Consider the following 19,710-nt stretch of genomic DNA (forward strand, 5'->3'; position numbering starts at 1 on the left):
CCAAAGTAGCACCACAATTAAAGAACTGTGTGGTCCAGTGAACGAGTTGTTCCTATAGCACACACACCTTCCTTTTCTGTATGTGTGCGTGCGTGACTTTCTAGCTCACTTATTTAATACTGACAATGAAGTGCCAAGTAATTTATGACCACCACTCCCGCGGATTGCCGTTTGTGCAGTGAAATCCAACAGTACCGCTTTATTTGCAAGTTGGTAATTCATACTGCTCAGAGATCTGCCAAAATACACAGATAATGAACAACACACACATGTGTGTGTAAATTTATTACCGTTTCCATGTTCATATCATACAAATTCTTTACTCCATGAAGAGTTAGAAATTGGGCATATTATAAAGTGGGACACCCATAACTTTCATAGGAGTTGTAAATGGGGTCCTTTAGAAGCACATCATCACAATGCCATGTTATGCACATTATGCATCTTCCTCCTAGGGCAGCCGAGTTAGAGATGCAACCTTTCTATTTTAATTTGTTCAAAAGTGACAAATAATGTTGGCAATAAATACGATATCGTAAGGTTATTTTTCTAGAACATTAACATTCAACTCAATTGAGAAATTTCCCCATTAAGGCTCCCCTACTTACCTCTCTTCTGACGTCTCATCCAATACCCACGCATACATAAATGAAGCCTTTCCTAGCTTTTTGGACTCCTGCTCGTACTTGTGCATCTGCTTCTTCTGTACACAGCCAAGCCTGCAGGTGAAACAAGCACAGCAAATCTCACTGAAACACGTCGAGGTGTGCTTGAAATGTTGGCCGTTTCACAAGTGCAAAACAAGCAAAGGATAACAAATGACTCCGCATGCATTGCTGTGCAAACTGAGTTTCAAAGTTACAAAATATGCAGATCACATGCAGTGCAAAAATCAATGTTACAAAAAGCATTTTACAGTTAGCTGGCTGTCTGCAGCGTCATTATGGGTTTTGCAAAGTGTCAACCAGATGGCACAATGTGTCCATGCAAGGCGAGCAACTGCTAGTGTAATGTGAGCACATGTGTCCTGAAAGTGACATGACGATGGCGTGGTGACAAGAATTGCTCAACGATAATGGCATGACAACGATGGTAATGCCTGTGGCATGACTACAATGGCATGAGGGCAGGGACACGTAGATGACGATGACAGACATGTGGCAACATCAACTAGACTATGGCGTGCCAGCAACCAATCATGAAAGTGGTACACTAGGAAATCATGCGAGACAAGCAGCTAACCGAAAAGTGCAGGTGCCATTAGGTCTTGCTAATCAAGCGGGCCCAAAAAGGGAGGCTCTGAAAAATCTCTCGATGACTAATTTGTATTCTGTTGAGATCAGTTCACATTTAAATAAGATGCACATGAAAAGTTGCAAAATTATTGGTGTCAATGCGACAATCGTAAGCAAACTCTTGGAATCAGGCATTTTATGATAAAATTTTAAATGTTGGCAGATAATGCGGCAGCTCTTTGTAAACTGCAGGTTACTTCCAACTAGTGTGCGGCGCGCTCCACAGTGCAGGCTGAAAAAGAAGAGCAGCGACTCTTACCAGCGATGATCCCAACTTGACTCACCTGTACAGGAGGTGGCCCATAAGCGTGCTCTTGCCAGCGTCTACGTGTCCAATGACCACCAGGTTCAGGAGAGACTTGGTCGATCCCCTCTCCTTGGCATATTCTGCAGCCACGTCCTTGGGTGGCTTGGACCTGCGCACAGCATGCTTGTCATCAGCATGGAGGCAGGCCAAATGCCAAGATGAGACCAAACCAATGCAGCAAAAAAAAAAAAAAGGAACCTCAGGCAAACCATTCCCTTGACCACCCTTTGTTTTCTTGGCAGGCACGAAAAAGATTACAGTGTAATTGCTAGAAATAATTCGAACACAAATAGAAACTGCCACTCTGTCTAAATTTGAATTTCGCTCGTCATTTCGTCCAGTGTAAGAGAATGAGGGCAAAGAAAGCAAGACAACACAAACGACAATGTGTTTATCATCTCGCTTCCTACTGCTACACCGCTTGTGCTGTCCTTGACCATAAATTCAACTCGGCTTGTCCGATTTTCTGTTCTCAACTAAATTCTGCTCTATTCTCTTGCTGCTACTGAAGTCGCATCCCTAGAGCTGGGCATAATTTTCATTCCCCCTTTCCTCTCAAATACACTACCAACAGACCACCTTCTGGTTTACATCATAAGAGTCCAGACCATGTTTTGGCTTTGTGCACAGTTCATAGCCACAGAAAGTTCTTATTGTGACAGCAATTACAGGGATGCTTGAGGCGCATTCCTACCATGTGCTGCCCCGCTATAACCAGTGCATGCACAGCCCTTGCAGGTGGGGAGGTTGAAGGGCCCCACTACCACGGAGTGTACTAGGCTGCAAAAAATGACGAAGCGAAGTGGATGCATCATCAACACTCCACTCAATTGGATTGGTGGCCGAGCCAGGACAGCGTTCTCTCTTCTGCTGCTGGCACGAGTGTTGCGCGCACGTGCACTGTAAGCATATTAGTGTTCCTGCTGAGTACGCTCTGGTCTGCAGGGGCAGTAAATGCCAAGCTAACGTTATGCAATATTTCACTCCGACCTGACCAATGGGAAGTTTCCTGTTGGTCTCCTTTTGTGCGCCATCAAGGTGTGACGCCCAAAATGGCACTGGCGACGTTGATCATGCCAGAATTCCGAGACGTCTGCTAACTGCCAAGGCGCTGTTCCTATGGCACAGCACGAGTTGCCTTGCGTGCTTCATTGTGCCAACGTGTCTCACTCGTGCATGGTTAGAATGTCATCATCTAAGTAGTTAAAGTGCAACACCAAGTCTTGCTATCACTGTAAATGCTTCACCCTAAGGGTGAAATTGCCAAATTTGTTTTTTACTTGTTGCCATCTGTGTGTTTGCCGGAAAATTATTATGCAAGTTTGGCCTGCTTGAAAAGGATATCTGGTCCAACTGTCACCGTGGAAGCAAGGGCAGTTCTATCCAATGTGAAGCAGCCTTACTCTTACGTCATTGAGAGCTCCAGCAGTAATATCAAGTTGTGGTGAAGTGACGCAAATGTTATCTACAACATCAGCACCCCAATGCCTGGTTCCAAGCAACTCAAAACTACACCTCAAGTGTGCCTGCCATACAATATGTTATACAGTGCAAGCGAAATGAAGTATCTCCTGCTTGTTCAGTTATTGATCGCGGGAACACGAAACACATACCAAGGTGACACGAGAAAACAGTTACTATCATGACACTCCTTAACTAATTAACTAATTGACTGATTGATTTCTGATATTTAACAACTCAAAGCAACACTGGGACTACGAAGATGCCACAACTGCAATATTGTAGCCATGCCTTCACTTGATACTATGCCGTTTTTATCATCTACTGTTCGCGATGGTTGATCCTGCTGATGATGCGGGAAAAGTGTCACTCTAACCACTATTGAAGAGCAAAAAGTGCGAACAGGAATTGACTAAGAAAAAGCATGGCTACCAAATCGCAGCCCTGGATTCATTTCAACTGCCTGGGTTTCTTTAGCATGCAAATCAGTATAAGTACACCAGTGAGCAAAAGTGCACGAACCACAGTATTGCTGAAAACACTAAATTTCTTTGTAGTTAGGATGCACGAGCTGAAACTGACAAGTGCACTGGAAACTTCACAATGCCAAGTCGGGACTGTTATCCTCAATTTCATATTACATTAATGGGCAGAGAAGAAAATCGGCTTTATTTAGGAATCCCTGGTCCATATACTTTGAGCAGAATGTGATTGCTATGGTCACGAATTGAACCCATGACTTTGTGCCCCGCGGCAAAGCACCACGACCGTTAAGCCACCACAGTGTGATAAACAAAGCACAACATTGATGTTGCATCACAGACTCGAGTAACAATGTGAAATGGTCGCATATTTTTCTAGCCTTGCAACATGGCCCACTGCACACCTTGGTGTCTTGGGAGTGGCACCGTCGGCCGGCTGGGTGTCGCCGGCAGCTTCTGGAGAGGGCTCCTTACGATCCAGATCTGGAGAACTCCGGTTGGAGCTTGTGGTACTCGGCACCTTGAGAGTTTCCGATGATGCCCTGCAGAGAATGGTGACAACAAAAATTCAAATGCAGTTTCCTAACGGGCTCCATTGGGCCCCTAAAAAACTAACCCTTAGGTGGGCCACGCAGATTATACTGAATGAATTTGAATTTAATCTGAATTAATTTCCAACATGCACGTTAACATACATGTATGAGGCATATAGGAGTAAAAGCTGATAAAAAGTAGCTTGATAAAGCTCTCATGTGCCTTTTTGTACTTGGCAGTGCAGGACAGAAAACACAGGGTACACTGATTAGACAACAGACAATTACAGTGACGTCATAAAAAGCAATGCCAATGCAATGCCATGATCATCAAAACACAATTTTATGTCCACTTCAGGATGGACGCCTATTCCAGTGGTCTCCAGTTACCCCTGCCTTGGGCCAGCAGATCAGGCCTTATGCCGGCAAATTTCCTCATTTCATCACATCACCTGAGATATTGCAGTCCTCGACTGTGTTTCCCTTCTCTTGGCACTCATTCTGTAACTCTAACAGACCACTGGTTATTTACCCCCAACACATTCGATGGCCTGCCCAACTCTTCTTCTTCTTCCTCTTAGTCTCAATTAAAGGGCAGGCACGAAAAATTATGCCAATTAAAGCACTCTCCAATTCAAAAAAGAGCAGCCAATATTGTAGGTGAGATTATGAGCAAGAAATGGCACACTTAAGTACACTCTAAAAAAAATGTTTACTTTTTGGGGCTTACACTGTACTCGAGCAATAATTGTCATCTATCTTGCATTCGCTACCCTCTATAACACTGTGCATCCCTGGTACGTTACCCAATTCGCTACTGGCATCCACATTTGTAGACACTCTTTCAAAAGCCAAGTACTCTTGAGCAAAAAGTTGCGAGGCATTAAAATTGCACATCCTTCTCAGTCTGAACCACGATTTACTGTTTCCAAAAGGACGTCATACATCAGGTGAGGCGCACGTTAAAGAAAATAACAAAATTGAGCGTCTTAGCAAATCTTCCTCTTCACTACCAATGTCCACATTTGTGGAAATTGTTTCTAAAGCCAAGTATATCTCAGTGAATTTTTCTGAGGCGTTTAAATTGCAAAAATTCATCGGCCTGAATCATGGTTTACCCTGCTTCGAAAGGAGAGCATCATATGTCGGCTGAGGCGGCCATTAGAAGAAAAAAAAATGTCTGTGAGCAACTCACCAGATGGTTTCACAACTTGTGTCCACAATTGTGGACAAAGCCTTCTGGCTTTTTAGGTCACCACATTTTTTTTTTAATAGTTACTAAAACAGTTTCTGAAACAGTTTCTGAAACAGTTTCAAATACAGTTACTAATATGCTTGCCCACAATTGTGGACCCAGCTTTCTGGCTTCAACATGCATTTTAGGTCACCACATGTTTTTCTTTTTTCTAAAACAGTTACTACAACAGTTGCTAGAAGAGTTTCTAAAACAGTTCTAAAAACATTTACTAATTTGCTTGCCCACATTTCTTTCAGTAGTGAAGAGGTTATGATCACGTATGGCACGCATATATTGGCAAGGCACAGCATTCCTGACAGGAAAGTATTGGGCACACAGCGCTAGAGAAACGAAGTGCGTGCAAGATAGATGACAATTATTGTTAGGGGCAAGATAAGCCCCAACGGGTGTGAACATTTTTTAGAGCTCTCACAACAGCCAATCGTGCACATACAAATCAACACTCACTTGCTCCGCCTGTCCTCGACGTCAGGCTGAGATTGCCTGGGAAACGTCTGCCTCAGTGCCGGGTCAACAGCAGGCAGCAGCTCCTTGTTGGCCCCAGCAGCTCTGACAGGTGCGCCAACTTGTTCGAGAGGTGTGAGCGGCTTCCGTTCTGCAAACAATGGGCACAAGGAGCAGAAAGGGGCAGGAGGCCAGGACAAGCAGGCGAAGGCGTTTAGCACCGCAAAGCGCTCAAGCCTAACGGGACACTGGAGAGCAACAACGAAATAATTTTAGGCCGAAAGAGCACCTTTTCAATGATATGTATTTGCATTTTAGTGGAACAAAAAAAGGGGCTTAATGTAGCAAGCGAGGTTGAGGTTTCCCTTGTTTAACCTTGCAGTTGAGCCGCAAAGCTGGTACATCACAAAAATAGACAACTGAGTGACTTAGATTGCACTCAAGATACGGCAGCACAAAGCATGGACACGAACACAGAGACCCACAAGTGTGACATCCCTCCTTTTTGCGTCCGTGTCCGTACTTTGCATGGCTACATCTTGTAGTGGTACGCCAGCATAGCATCGCAGATATCAAGCATATCTGGGTCATTAGTGTGCAGGAAAAGCTATCAAAACTTGACAAGTTTTGTTCATTTTGGAATTTGTTGCAATCTTGGTTCATCGCTAAACAATCAACTGATTCCTAGCAGAAGTGGTCAAAGTCCCAGATATCACCAGGGGGGATGGGCGGGGAGGGACGGGGGGGGGGGGAGGGGGCGGTTCGATGCGCGTTGGCGTCTTGTGCTGCAATGATTTGCGCAACGCTTCACATTACGCATTTGGCAGACTCAACTACAGTTGAGTCTGCCAAATTTTTTAGTGACTTCGGGTCATACAGTTTGCCAGTTAATGTGTTTTCCTGCACTGTTTTTTTCCCCCGCAACATGTGAACTAGGTTCTACTGTGTATGTAGAGCATAAGTAGTTTGAACTACAAATAATTCAGACTAGTCTGCATGACACACATCGCTTTCTTCAATGGTGGAGACACTAGCTCCTACAAGAATTCGAAGTCAATAAAGGCCATATGACACAAGCCTTGTGCCAGAAATGACATTTTGTACAACACTCTCTGCACTTACTTGGTTTAAGTGAATCATTCAGTGGTAGAGAATGCAGCAAAACATCATCTGCCAGAAGGCAAACACTCTCAATTACAAAAAAGTCACAGTATCGCCCAAAAGGCAAAGCACTGACTGCTATAGCAAACTGTTAAACAGCTATACGAAGTTAGGTTAGTAGCTTTATCAGTCGTATGAACTGCTGCAAACATAATCTCATTAACTAAATTAACAAGCACGGTGTCACACACGCACAAGCAAACATGAACACATTTGTCTCAATGATCGCGGACACTCGCAATTTTTTCTTCAACTGCGAGGCTTTTCTTTCAAGGAAGCCGTATGGGTTTCCTTTGTAGCATTTGCTATTAGCGGGTGGATGCCTGATTTTCCCTTTATTAATTACTTCTCTCCACCCTGCGGGTTTCGGCACAACTATTAGGTTGGACACTCGCTGTTAAAACCCGGGAATGACGAAGAGCGGCAGCAACGGTGAGCGAATTTCCCTTCGTGCTTCCTCTCGCTTCAAGGCAAAGTAGGCACGCGGAAACACAGCATGCTCGACCCCATCAGCTATCGCGGGTCGGCTAGCCTTCAAGCCCACGACACATTACCTCCAAGATAGAATGCTCACAGCCGCACCATGCGCAGCTATGGCCCGAGTACAAGCGGAGGCGTGCACTACCCTGCCTCCCTGCCCTCTGCCTCTTCTAGCACACGCACACCTCGCCACTGCCCCTTTGCGTACATGAAAAGTTGGCACTGCATTCCTCCTTTGAGTGCGCAATAAGCTGCACCAAGCCACAATCCTTCTTAGCTCACTCTTGCATGCTTTCCCTCACACCTACAGCACAGAGCACGTGGCCGTGATCATATCGCACTTGGACTTTACACGGAACCTCAAGGTGATGCCAGTGGCAATGGCGAGAACGACAGCGAAAATTTGCCTGAAGTGTCCATATAACTGCTATCTCAATAAAATGAGTGCACTTCAAAAATAAAAAATGCTCTTTTGGAATCCCCATGCATTTCTCATTCAAAGCAAAGGTGAAATGTGCGAGCTGAGCTTTACATACGGGCCAGATGGTGAAAAGATCTGGCGTATGTGTCCCACGTGCTGCCACGTCTACAGCTTAGCATATATGCAGTAGAACACCCGTATTTGCTCTGGTAAGGCTCGCCCTCGCGTAAGGGCCGCACCCCAACTTTGCCAGATGGCTCGGCACACATCGAGCGCGCTTCAGAGGTATTGGCTGCGCTGTGACTCGTTTAGCTGTACCCTGCTTTCATTTGCATGAAGAGGGCATTTGCTGCAAAAGGTGTGCCCATGGTATGTAGTTTTGTTAGAGAGGATCGTCGAGAGCTCCGAGGTGACGGGAATCTCAAACAGAATGGACGGCACAGAGAACAACCAGCTTTGAGAGGGCGCCAATGAGGCAAGCACATCACACTACCATGGCGACTGAGTAAATGTGTCCACAGTCAACTGCCAGTGATTTCGTTATTCTGCACTACAGTCTATGTGTAGTTCAAGGCTTCAGTGAGTGAGTAGTCACATGTGTGCAAAGTGGGGCCTTAGACAAGTAAACAGGCTAAATACTATATTTCAAGCAGAAGGTGAGCTGATAGTGATGATGGTTGCCAATCGCTAGTCTATGTTCTGATCTATCTGCACATGGTGTCAAGTCAAAGCATTAGAAGCTGTGTGCCCACTAAGCCTATTATTAAATCTAAATTTGAGGTGTCTAACGTCCTGAAACTGCCCAAGAGTCGTGGTGGATGCCTTAGTGAAGGGCTCCAGATTCATTTTGGCCACCTGCATTCCTTTATCATGCACCTAAAGCACAGGACGCAAGTCGTTTTTCATTCTGCCACCACCAGAATACAACCACCGCAACCAGGAACTGAACTTGTAACTGCATTCAACAGCCCAATGCCTCAACCACTGATGCTTACTCTACTTAAGTCATTGATTAGAATCACCAGATTAACTCACACAAGATGCTCTATAGCTTCAACATGGAATCTTGTAAACGGATTCCAAGTAACGTAGTTGTTATCTTATCTGCATGATCGCGCAGCCCAACCATCTGGCGTGGCAGGTTGGTCACTTTCTACTTATGCCAGTGCCTCTGGTGCCACCTTATGTCCCTATATGTAACTTTCGGGGAATTTTCGTGACGAAACGAAAAGCACTTAAGGACCCTGCTACTGGCATACTTAAAGAAAGGAATGTTATAAAGTGCATGACACCTTTTCTTTTCTTTTCAATTGTTCCACAGCAACAAAATTTAATGTTCCCATAAATGTCCTTCACAATTTTTTTATTACTCACACAATCTAGTTATGCCAAGGTTATGCCAAAGCCTGCACAGGTAACTCGCACATGCTACTGCAATATTCAAAGAATTAAAAAAAATATATGTGGTTATAACCTTCTACAAAAGTGCTTAAATATTTGTGAGGCGGCTCAGCATGACTGCCAATGCAAAGAAAAGCTTGTTTTACGTATAGCACAGTGCAGTGCAGCTTCACAGCAAAGTGGAGTGCACTTACATGCAAATGTTGCCTCCAGGCACTGCTTCACAGCAGTATACAATTTCTTCCACCCGATGCAACTTCTCTAGAATATCCAAGCTTCTGCTACATTATGAAACAATCTAAAGCAAAATTCTCATATTATTATTTATATTTTGTACATTATCCTTCATTTTATGCACCTGCACGCACATGCAAACATTTCTCACATCTGAAAAAGCATGCAAGGAACAAACTAACAGCAGAGCCTGTACCTGATGCCTCCACTGCTCGCTTCCGACACGCGCGCACAATGTCGTCTGGTGACGGCACACCGAAACCAAACGCCGCTGTCCTCAATTTTTCCCCAGGCCTTGGCTCCAGCAGACCAAGTTTCCTCAACCAGCTCGTGAGATCAAAGACGGACTTCTGTCGGCGGACAAAATGGAAGTACACAAGCACTTTGCCAAAGAGGGACACTTCTTTCACCGCCACGGCAGCTGCACTGTGCAGAGGACTCGGCTCGGGGCTCTCTCCGTTGTTGCCATACGGGCAGTTCTCTTGTCCGGCGGCCACTGGGCCTCCTGTGGCACCTTTCAGGATGTCATCAAGCTTGAGGGCTCCACTTTCAGCAGCTGAATCAGGGGCGCGCTCCCTGTTCAGGCCAAGTATCTCGCCGAGGTTGAGCAAAGCGGGCTGCTTTGAGTCCGACTTCTGCGGAGACTTCCCTGGGCCCTTGTCGTCACTGGAAGCCACAGACAAAATATCTGCGATGGGCAGCAGTGCCAGATCATCATCCTGAGCTTTTAAGTCGCTTGTGCCACCAATGTCACTTCTCAACGACATGAGGAAGTCGTCGAAGTCCATCTTGGGCGCACCTTTGCCACCGTGTTCTGGAGCCGCAGAGTCTGCACCGATTCCCAGAAGTGCATCTAAGCTGTCTCCAACCAGATCTTTCGTACGTTTGCCTAAAGATAGTGCTTCGTGACTGGCTCTCGCAGAAGTAGTACGGCCTCCGTCTCTTGAAGTGTCTGTCGAGGTGGCGGCACTGGGCTTGTAGCTCGAGACCATGCCTAACAGTACATCCAGTTCATCGGGCACTCCACCTGATGCTTGTACCGTAGGTTTTCGTTGCGAGGTAACACTCGGCACATTTTCTTCTTGCAGCAGTGTTTCAAGAAAGTCATCAACAGCGTCTGTATCACAACTTTGAGGGTTAGGACTGAGATCGTAAGTAGCGCTTGAAGCATGTGTGAGTGATGATGAAGGTACTGTTTCACAGTCAAGATGAGCAAGCACAGGCAATGCACCGTCACAACCACTAATACTGTGCGCAGCTTTCGATAAGCTGTCTGTCCTACGAGTTTCCCCAGACCCACTAGATTTGAGCAAATCACCCAGTTTTAATTCACAACCTAAGGTTTCAACTGTACACATGGAGGGAGAAGAAGCAAGCGCAAACTTTGAAGGTGCTGCCGACTCTGTCCCTGTGGTCGGCAGCTCCACCCACCCTACGGCAGCTCTAACCCCGTGTTCGCCACCGTCCAACCTCCGTGTGCTATCACTTCGGGGTTTTGACGGCACGTCAAAGTGCGCAACAACGGTCCTCAAGTTAAGTGGGACCATCGCTGACGCCCCACCACCATCAAACACAGTGTCGGACGGCGAAATGACACAAGAGTCGTCGTCATCGCTGTCCGATTCTTACCTTGCGAGCGGCACGTCGAAATGATGGAAAGTGATGAGCAAGCACGGTGATGATGAGGTGCGGTGACGAGAGGGCATGCCAGTAGCGTTTATGCGAAAAAAAAAAGCAAATAGGCGGGAGAGAGGGGAGAGAAGGAGGAAAGGGGGAGGGAGGGAAAGAAGGACGAAGCCAGACAGCAGAGAAAGGAAGAAGAACGAAAGCCTAGAGTTAGTTTCCGAATGCTGCATAACACAAAAGCAGTGGCCGCTAGACTTTGGACTGTTCTCCGGTCCGCGGCACATTAGATCTTAAATCAAAAATGATTTTAAACATTCATTTTTGATCTTCGAGTCATGGTGCTGAAAACTTGCAGGTATGTGTTAATTTTATGTGCAAGTTTATTTAAAATATGATGTCCATTAATTTACGCAAGCTTTCTCTACTAGATCACCTGGAGAAATATGTGAAAAATCAGTTCCTCAGATTGTGCTAATAAGGTATCAATGGCTTGCGCGCGATTCAAGGAATCGAATAAGGTCAACCTTACTTCTCTGTCTACCGAGAACGAGAGTTGCTAGACTGCCGAAAAAGAAACACTATTGAGAGTGCCAACTTTAAAAGTCTAGTAGCTCTTGTTCTAGGATAGAAATGAGATAAACAAATACGAAGCTCACATTCTAAATTAAGTGTATAAATTTGCATATATCCACAAGTTTTCACCACTATAATTCGAAGAATAATGGTTTTAACATTTCTCTGGTTTAAAGCCCCAACTCAACCCCCAATCCCAGTGCTCGCAAACGAGTCTCAACACAAAGCACCTCTTCAGCTCAAATGGGTGCAAGACAACACTGAACTTGACTGAACACTTGACTGAATTGGTGCAGTCACTGCCACTTCTATCTCGGACCCCAGTGATTCACAAGCATTGAACACTCCCCTAAGTCCACGTAAAGGTGTTGGACATGAGACATGTTTCTGAAACAATTCGCCAAGAAATGTTACTGGAGCCCCTCATCTATAGGCGTCAGTCAAGGGACCGCACTGTCCTCCAATCGATGGAGCTGGGATTTGAATCAAGACCCGTCTGCGAATATGGGAGCACAGCATGCTGTCCTTTGCAAGCCCTCCAGCCTTCATTTAGACTATGCTGCTGAAACATTGCATGCATGTCTGCATCTCTTACTGCCATGCACAGGGCATTCTAACTATGCAGGCTTCATCCAGTTCAACAGAAAAGTGCACTGCCGCACGGTGGGAAGAGGAGGGAGAAGAGGGAGGAGAAAATTTACGAGAACCTTTACGATCGCGAGCTTGCCGGAGGTAATGCGAATGTTTCACTGTTTTGCTGAGGGTTACAAATGCAAGCCACTCAAGCTTCAATGAAGCCAACATTATATATGCAAGAGGCCCCACCCACGCCTATTTAAACTGCTTGCCTGTGTCCGGTATGCCCAGCCTTGGCTGGTTCTCAACCGCACGCAAACATGGGCATGCTCGCTCTCACTTCTGCAAGAGCAGGTTCGTGCCACATTATGCAGGCAGCATGCTGTCATACCTTCAGCCATTAAACTGATGCTTCTGCTTCAAAACAAGCAACGGAATGCGGTGTCATGACATTGCTTGTATAATGTTTTGTTCTCGTGCTAATGGGCAGAACCTCTCCGAAGCTTTCTGATCAACGTGCGGGGAAGCCTGTGAGCTGTGTTTGCAAAACTGAAACTGCTGCTTCCTTCACAACCACTGGGGCCTGCTAGTCCACATATTATAAATGCCACGAAAGAAATTATCCCCATAATCCTATCCCCTCATCTCACGAATTTGGAAAGGGTCAGTTGGACACCTCAATCATAAATCATTTTGATGTTTGCAGTACCGTCCTCTCATGTCATTAAAATGCAAATGGTCAGCAAAACACTTTAGTTTTGAAATATTTGAATAAGGCAAAGCACGTTCAGAGTGCATTCAAGGCAGCCTGCAGTAACCAGCGCACCCTATCAATGGACGACTGAGAGCAGAATCGCCCAACTGATCGTACGCAAGTCTCACAAGAGAGTTCTCAATATTACAGGATGGCCACTTAGCATCACCCTGCAATCCTTTAACCTGTAGCCATATAAAGCACATATATCGGCACTGCACCACTCAAAGGAAACAATGCAGGTAAACAGCATTTTTGCACGCACTGAAATGCACGCACACGTGAGCATTACACTTGTGGGAACATACCTCTTTTCCGGGGCTCTCGCTGCGGCTTTGGCTTGTCCGTTTCTGTTTTAGGAAAAAGAACAGAAGCTAGTTTTGAAAGTGAGTATCATTAAAAGGGCAAAAGTACACTGTAAAGCAGCCAAAAGTAATACCCCCAGTGGGGTCCTTAAGTTAAATAAATTAAATACGAGTGGCATGGTGCTACAAAGGAAACGACCCATATTCAGTGTCCTCTTGTGTAGTAGTGTGCGGATTGTGTCATCCTCGACAGCCCTGTTTCAGTCGACTCATCGCCACTTGCATCATGAACTAAGGCACGATGGGACAGGCCAAGATTGGTGGCGACCGCCGAGTGTTGGCAGCAGGTGAGGTTGAAAACGTACATGTTGTATCCAAATTAGTCCCTTCTTTAAAAGGTCTGGTTTTGAGCCACTACACAGTGTTTTGTGCTGTCGATTTCATTTGGCCCCACTCTGCAATCTGCTAGACTCCTGGTTGGCTCAGACAGCATAGGAACCATACCGGAACGCCTCGGGTCACTAGTTTGAACCCCGAACCAGGACAAATTTTCATTCAATCGTGAGAGGTTTTTTTGTTTTGTTTTGTTTTTTTCTGAGAAACTTAGTTGGCTTTCCGTTGAGGTTTTAAGCTACTGTTGGATGGATGCCAATTTTTCCTTTCACAAACCTTCCTCCAGATTGAACATTTCTGCATAACTGATTTGCCATATTTGCAGTGTGTCAACTACAATGGCACTTTTGAGTTCCCCGATTTTTCCCAGGTTTTCCCCCTGACTGTCCTTATAAAAATTCCCAGGTGGTCTATGACTGAATAGGTACAGCTGCAAGAAAAAAAGTATGGTGGTTTATAGCTTGCCAAGTATTACGCCAACCCATAATGGTCTATAAATGCTCCCAGTAAGCTATAAGTCTGGTGGGATGCACTGTGGATTTGAATTTATCAGCTGCTTTTTGATACCATTCCAACCATCTGGCCAGGCGCACACTTACAGAAACAGCAAAAAACCACTAACATTTGTTCATTGCATTAGTCAAATGGAGAAGTTTGCCTCCCTTTGACATGCCACTAGCTTTGCCGTAACCATTGCACCTAACAACATCCCTGGTTTGAGAAATTACGCGACACTTCCAGGTTTTCCAATTCACCGATGGTATACCTCATTCAGTAGCGATCCTTCCACAACAAAGGCTGCAACTGAGCATATGCCAACAAGTAACACCAAATTGGAAAGAAAGCCTGGTGTAATTGGCTTTTCAAGCTGTACTCACTGAGATGTCTAGGCCCATATTTCACACAGGCGTGCCATTTCAGGGTAATCTTTGTATGAAACTATGTCTAGACACACGGTGCATTTACCCTGCATTCAGAATTAAGTCACAACCACGTGTCATCTGCAGCTATGCATGACTGAAAGAAAACAATGCAAATGCCTCAGTCAAAGGATAACTCACGCCATCTGTCCCAGAGAGAAGGAAACACACGTCAACTGCCTGGTCCCGAAATTCCCATGCTATGTGAGGCCAGCGGTTAAAAATATGTTCTACCTCCACTACCTTCGCCATGAGCAACACTGGCTGGCACCATCAGGGTTCATCTTGTACACACATACAAAAAAGTCCAGCAGAACCCGTCTAACAATGACTGTCAACGCTAATGCAATTCGCACTCAAACAATGTTGCAACACACTGTACTGCAACAAGTTATCTTTCCTTTCCCTTTTATTTCCCTTTAACTTACTATTTCTATATTTCAATTAAATGTGACAATATCCCCTATGCTTTCTCTTGCTTCATTGTTTGTTTTTTCAGATGGTTGTGACTAACCAAAAACATTTACCCTCTTGTATTCCTTATTTTTATTTTTCTTGCTCGTGCTAGATGAATTGGAAAAGCATTGTCACCCACCTGGAGGCAGGTGGCCCCACTGTTCCTTCCTTTAAAAAATTCAGACTTTGTCTGTTCTTTTTCCCCCCACAGACAAACGCGCACTCCTGGTTCACCCTGAGCAAAACAAGTATACTGGGCGAGTGGGAAAATTAGTGCCTCGCTTGCACCACCAAAATGCCACATGCCACGTATTATGCCGCAATTATAAATCTTGAATGCACTTGTCTCCGAAAAGTAAAGCTGATGGCAACCATAAGCAGGTAGTGTTCAACATCAATATTCAAGCTTAAAGGCCAACTAGAATTAAAATTCAGTTTGCCTAAATCGGTTATAAGTGACTAGTATATACCGTGTGTCCCATGTAACTTGTGTTGAAATTTTAAAACATACAAGTGCCATGTGGCTGGATAAAATCAAGATAATGTTGTTTGCCGTTGCTTAAAGCAAGTCCAAATATTCTTTGTATTTCGCATAAGTATGGAATTAGTTATTATGAATAATTCAGTTACTCAGATATTATATTCAGAGCAAAAGTATAATGAGAAACTTGCAGACCATCACGAAAAATTCCAGATTTTTTTCCAAGTCAGAATCAAAGCCCGCAGAATGTAAAAAAGTTCCACAGGGCTAGTCGCATCGGTAGTAGCCATGCAGCTAGCGGCAGTCAGCTGACCTTGCAGAAGACGGTCAAGAGCCACTTCTGCATTGAAGTCTCCCTCGAGCGCCACTCGACGAAGCGTAGCCTCTGGGATCGAGTCGCCCACCACATTCTGCATTTTCTCAATGCACTCGTAAAGCCTCACTGGAAAGAAAACAGCGCCGAGAAGTTATTATACAAAGCCCATTCTGAACTGCGGCAGGCAGGGAAGCATGATGCAGACTTCATGGGAAACTACGCCTCATGACGCAGGAACAGGGATGACAGACAAGTTCTTTGATCCCAGATACTTCCCCTCACAAACCCTGGTTACTTTAGATAACCATAACACTACAACTTTTTTTTACATGAACCACTGGCAGATCCACAGGAGGGACTCTGGCCGCACTGCCCAAGATATGCCAACACTTCAGCACTGACAAAACTGAGTGTGTAATGAACCTCACAGCCCTTCACCCCAACCTCACACCCTTGCCTCATTCTCTCTGTGTTGCAATGAGGGCTCCAGCCCCCTTTAGGCAGCCCTGGATCCGCCCCTGATTTGCACCAAAGTCTCTTTTCTTCCCATTCATCAATATGCACTCTTTTTTATTCTTATTGCACTTAATTCTTCCCAGCTAGAACAAAGCATCTCTGCCCATACAAATGTTATAGGATCACTTTTCTGCTAGCTCTAAAACAGGTGTTGAGTGTCCGGTACCTGAACATAATCGTCGTGTGGAAAATGCTCAAAAAGCAAAGAGAAATCATCAGAAGCAGCATGAATGTGCGAAAACTGCAAGGGTACTCACTGTTTGAGAAAACAAAAACAAGCCTGTCAGAATTCCACAATGACTTCAGGAGACAATTACATTTGAACCTCGATATGCTGAAGACATATGTCCCAAAGTAAACCTAAACTATTTCTCGCCTGTACCAATATGCAACAAATATGTGCTTATATTATGCTGAATCGTTATTCTTTATGAATATAACAAAGGTATTTTCACGTCGGATGCAAGGCTGCTATAAGAATTGCTCATACAGCATGGTGCCCAACATGTGTAAACCACTCCTTAGTTCCTAAAAGAAACTAATTTTATACAGTGGTGCTAGCCTAAGTTTAGCCTAAGTTATCATCATTAACTGACATATTGAATTTGCTGCAGGCTATTTATCAGCTTCTTGGCTGGCACTTAAAGTGTTAACAGGGCAATGTAACCTATTGGCTAAAGGAAAAGCAGGTTCATTACAGAATGTAACCAAAGGAGTGAAAGCACGAAGAAAATTCAATACTAGATTTCCCTACATATTTTGAAAGTGAATGCATTTGAAGTGGATAAGTTAGAATTTCAAAATAAAGACAGCTAAGGACGAGGCCAGCCATGAACATGCGAGGTCGTACTCTCACAAGCAAAACCAACAGACTTTACATAAAACCCTCACTGTTGCTAATAAGCAACATGTCTAATTCTCCCTATTGAATTGTCAGTTTCTTTGAGCAAATGAAACGAGCAATCCATCAAAAGCTTAAAAAAAATTGACTACTTTCAGTAAGTATCTATGGTGTCAACACCTCAATAGCTACTAGGTGCAGTGTTATTGCAATTGCAAGACCTATTCGACTGAAATATTAAAATTCAGGCCACCAGAAAAGTAAATAAGTAAGTAATACCACAAGAAAGAGACAACCAGACGACTTATTTTCATCAACATTGTAGTTGTCATTAGCAATGTGCAACTTATGGCAACAGCATGTCGTTCTTAGGCCTAATTTATCGTCTGTAACAAACAAATATGCCAGTGCAAAAAAAAAAAAAGAACCATATCTTTTTCACCTACAAGTAATCTGTTTACATCTTGTCAAACTGGATGAAGAAAAAAAAAAAGTGTCTCTCCACCGCCACGGGTCGGCCACTATTAGGGTGACAGGCCCTTGGTCTGGTGAAGACCGTTACTTTAGCACAGGCTACCAATGCATTGGGCAATGTAGATGTTCCAACGCACCGTTTGCCATGCAGTTATGAGCTAAACCAAGCAGAAGAAAAACCCACACCAGATTCGAGAGTTCAAAATTGACAACCCAGACTTGGGATTTGAACCCACGACCTTTGGTTCATGAATATGCAGCTTTAACCAACTAAGCTACAGGAACACAGACATGCAAAGCAATAAAGCGTGGTTTTCTTTTGGCAAAAGCAAATGCCTCCCATCTGCAAATGACATCTAATTCATGCACTTTCCTGTCCGATTGCCTCGCGTCTGAAATTCGCATGGCTTTGATATCCTCGTCAGCTACGGTGCCATTGTGATGCCATGTGTGTTGGATCTGCATTTTTATTTATTTATTTATTTATTTATTTATTTATTTATTTATTTATTTATTTATTTATTTATTTATTTATTTATTTATTTATTTATTTATTTATTTAAGCATAGCCTAGTGCTGACTACTCCTAATTACTCCTCCCCAATTGCACACCCCTTTCCCATTCTTATGTGCAATCACAGGCTTTTTTTTTTATTATTATATTGATACAGCATCATAAGATTATAACATACTCCTCTGGTGGAGCTTTTAAGTATACAACTTAAGTATAAGTTTTAAGTCACAGCTTTTAAGCATAAACACTTCACAAAAAAATTTTTCAGCCTTGTATGTACTGCCTTCCAACATAACATGCTCTTGAAACATGAAAGATGTATTAAAACCATAACTCAGCCGGCCATACTGTCAAGCCCACAGCAATGACAATCAGTGTACATGCACATTACATGAATAACCAGCGGCAATGTTTCTGTAGGACACTTTTTCAACAAACTGCATGCCCACCTTCGTCTACGGGGCTGAGTTCGGGTTCCCGAGGGCCGGCCTTGTGGGCTCCATCCTCTTCTTCATCGTCCTCCTCATTTTCCTCTTGGAGGACTTCAGGAGACAGGAATGACGACATGGAATGAAGCTTGTCTCTGTTGTACAGGAACTGCTCCTCTGTTACATAAACACAAGCGTTAGCTATGGCAATATGTGCAGCAGTGTTTTTGGCAAAGGAGCTCAATGCAAAACAACCCGCTCGTGGAAAAGGTTTGCAGGCACAGAAACAGGCAGTTCACAAAGTGGCTGATTGCATAACAGGTGCAAGTTACCCACCCAATGGCCTATCAAATCACCTGGGCTAGAACCACAACAGCAAACAGTGACCACACGTTAACAGATATGCACATCCCAGACAGAAGGGATGCTCTGGCAACCTGCTCATACATTTATTTAAGCTTTTGAAAACGTCACCCAGTCCCACATTAAAGCTTGAACAACATAGGCGTACATATAGATTCGAACAAGACCACATGCAATTCAGAAGACTGTAATGTAAGCAAATGAAAGTCGAGTTCTTGTTCACAATGGCACCTGCAATTAAGTCTAGAACACGTCTCTGTGAACTTGAAGTATCGAACGCTGGAGGCGTGTAAGCGTAGGCAATCACGCTCCGTGATCAACGAAGAATTGTAATGACCTGTGGTCGGAGATATGCACGAGTCTTCTTCCTGGGACCTGCCGTAGACATCGTAGTAACCTTCGTAGTCTGCGAAGAAACAAAACCAAAAAAAAAATGATGTTTTTGCGCTGCCGCACCGGCAATAACCAAAGTGCATATATACGCTGGCGAGCTGAGTTAGCAATCAAAGTGAGGTACGAAACCGAGATAGGAAGTAAATATAAACTTAGAGTGATCTCGGTAACGATAAGGGCCGTGACGCAGGTGTAAGTAGATGTAAAGAAAAAAAATCAGTATTCAGTTTAGAAATCAGTATTCGGTTTAGAAGCTCCCCTACAGTGCATGCGAATGAACTCCGTGCTATGGCAGTTATGACGT

At 44.4% G+C, this 19,710-nt stretch overlaps 1 protein-coding gene across 3 annotated transcripts in view; it reads right to left on the reverse strand.

The window, feature by feature from the left end:
- Positions 1–19,710, reverse strand: part of HBS1 (translation elongation factor EF-1alpha (GTPase) HBS1) — a 44,287-nt gene that overhangs the window by 23,949 nt on the left and 628 nt on the right. For 2 of the 3 annotated variants that reach the window (XM_065423887.1, XM_065423886.1), the window contains exons 2-10: positions 19,351–19,419; positions 18,672–18,827; positions 15,875–16,003; positions 13,315–13,356; positions 9,674–11,101; positions 5,784–5,931; positions 3,950–4,087; positions 1,580–1,711; positions 609–719 (exon numbers count right to left, since the gene is read on the reverse strand). In XM_065423887.1, coding sequence (XP_065279959.1) covers positions 609–719; positions 1,580–1,711; positions 3,950–4,087; positions 5,784–5,931; positions 9,674–11,101; positions 13,315–13,356; positions 15,875–16,003; positions 18,672–18,827; positions 19,351–19,419 — 2,353 coding nt within the window. The remainder of the gene's footprint in view (positions 1–608; positions 720–1,579; positions 1,712–3,949; positions 4,088–5,783; positions 5,932–9,673; positions 11,102–13,314; positions 13,357–15,874; positions 16,004–18,671; positions 18,828–19,350; positions 19,420–19,710) is intronic. The other variant, XM_065423888.1, reaches the window with a different exon arrangement.

Source organism: Dermacentor albipictus, chromosome 6 (genome assembly GCF_038994185.2).
Source record: "Dermacentor albipictus isolate Rhodes 1998 colony chromosome 6, USDA_Dalb.pri_finalv2, whole genome shotgun sequence".
Lineage (NCBI taxonomy): Eukaryota > Metazoa > Arthropoda > Arachnida > Ixodida > Ixodidae > Dermacentor > Dermacentor albipictus.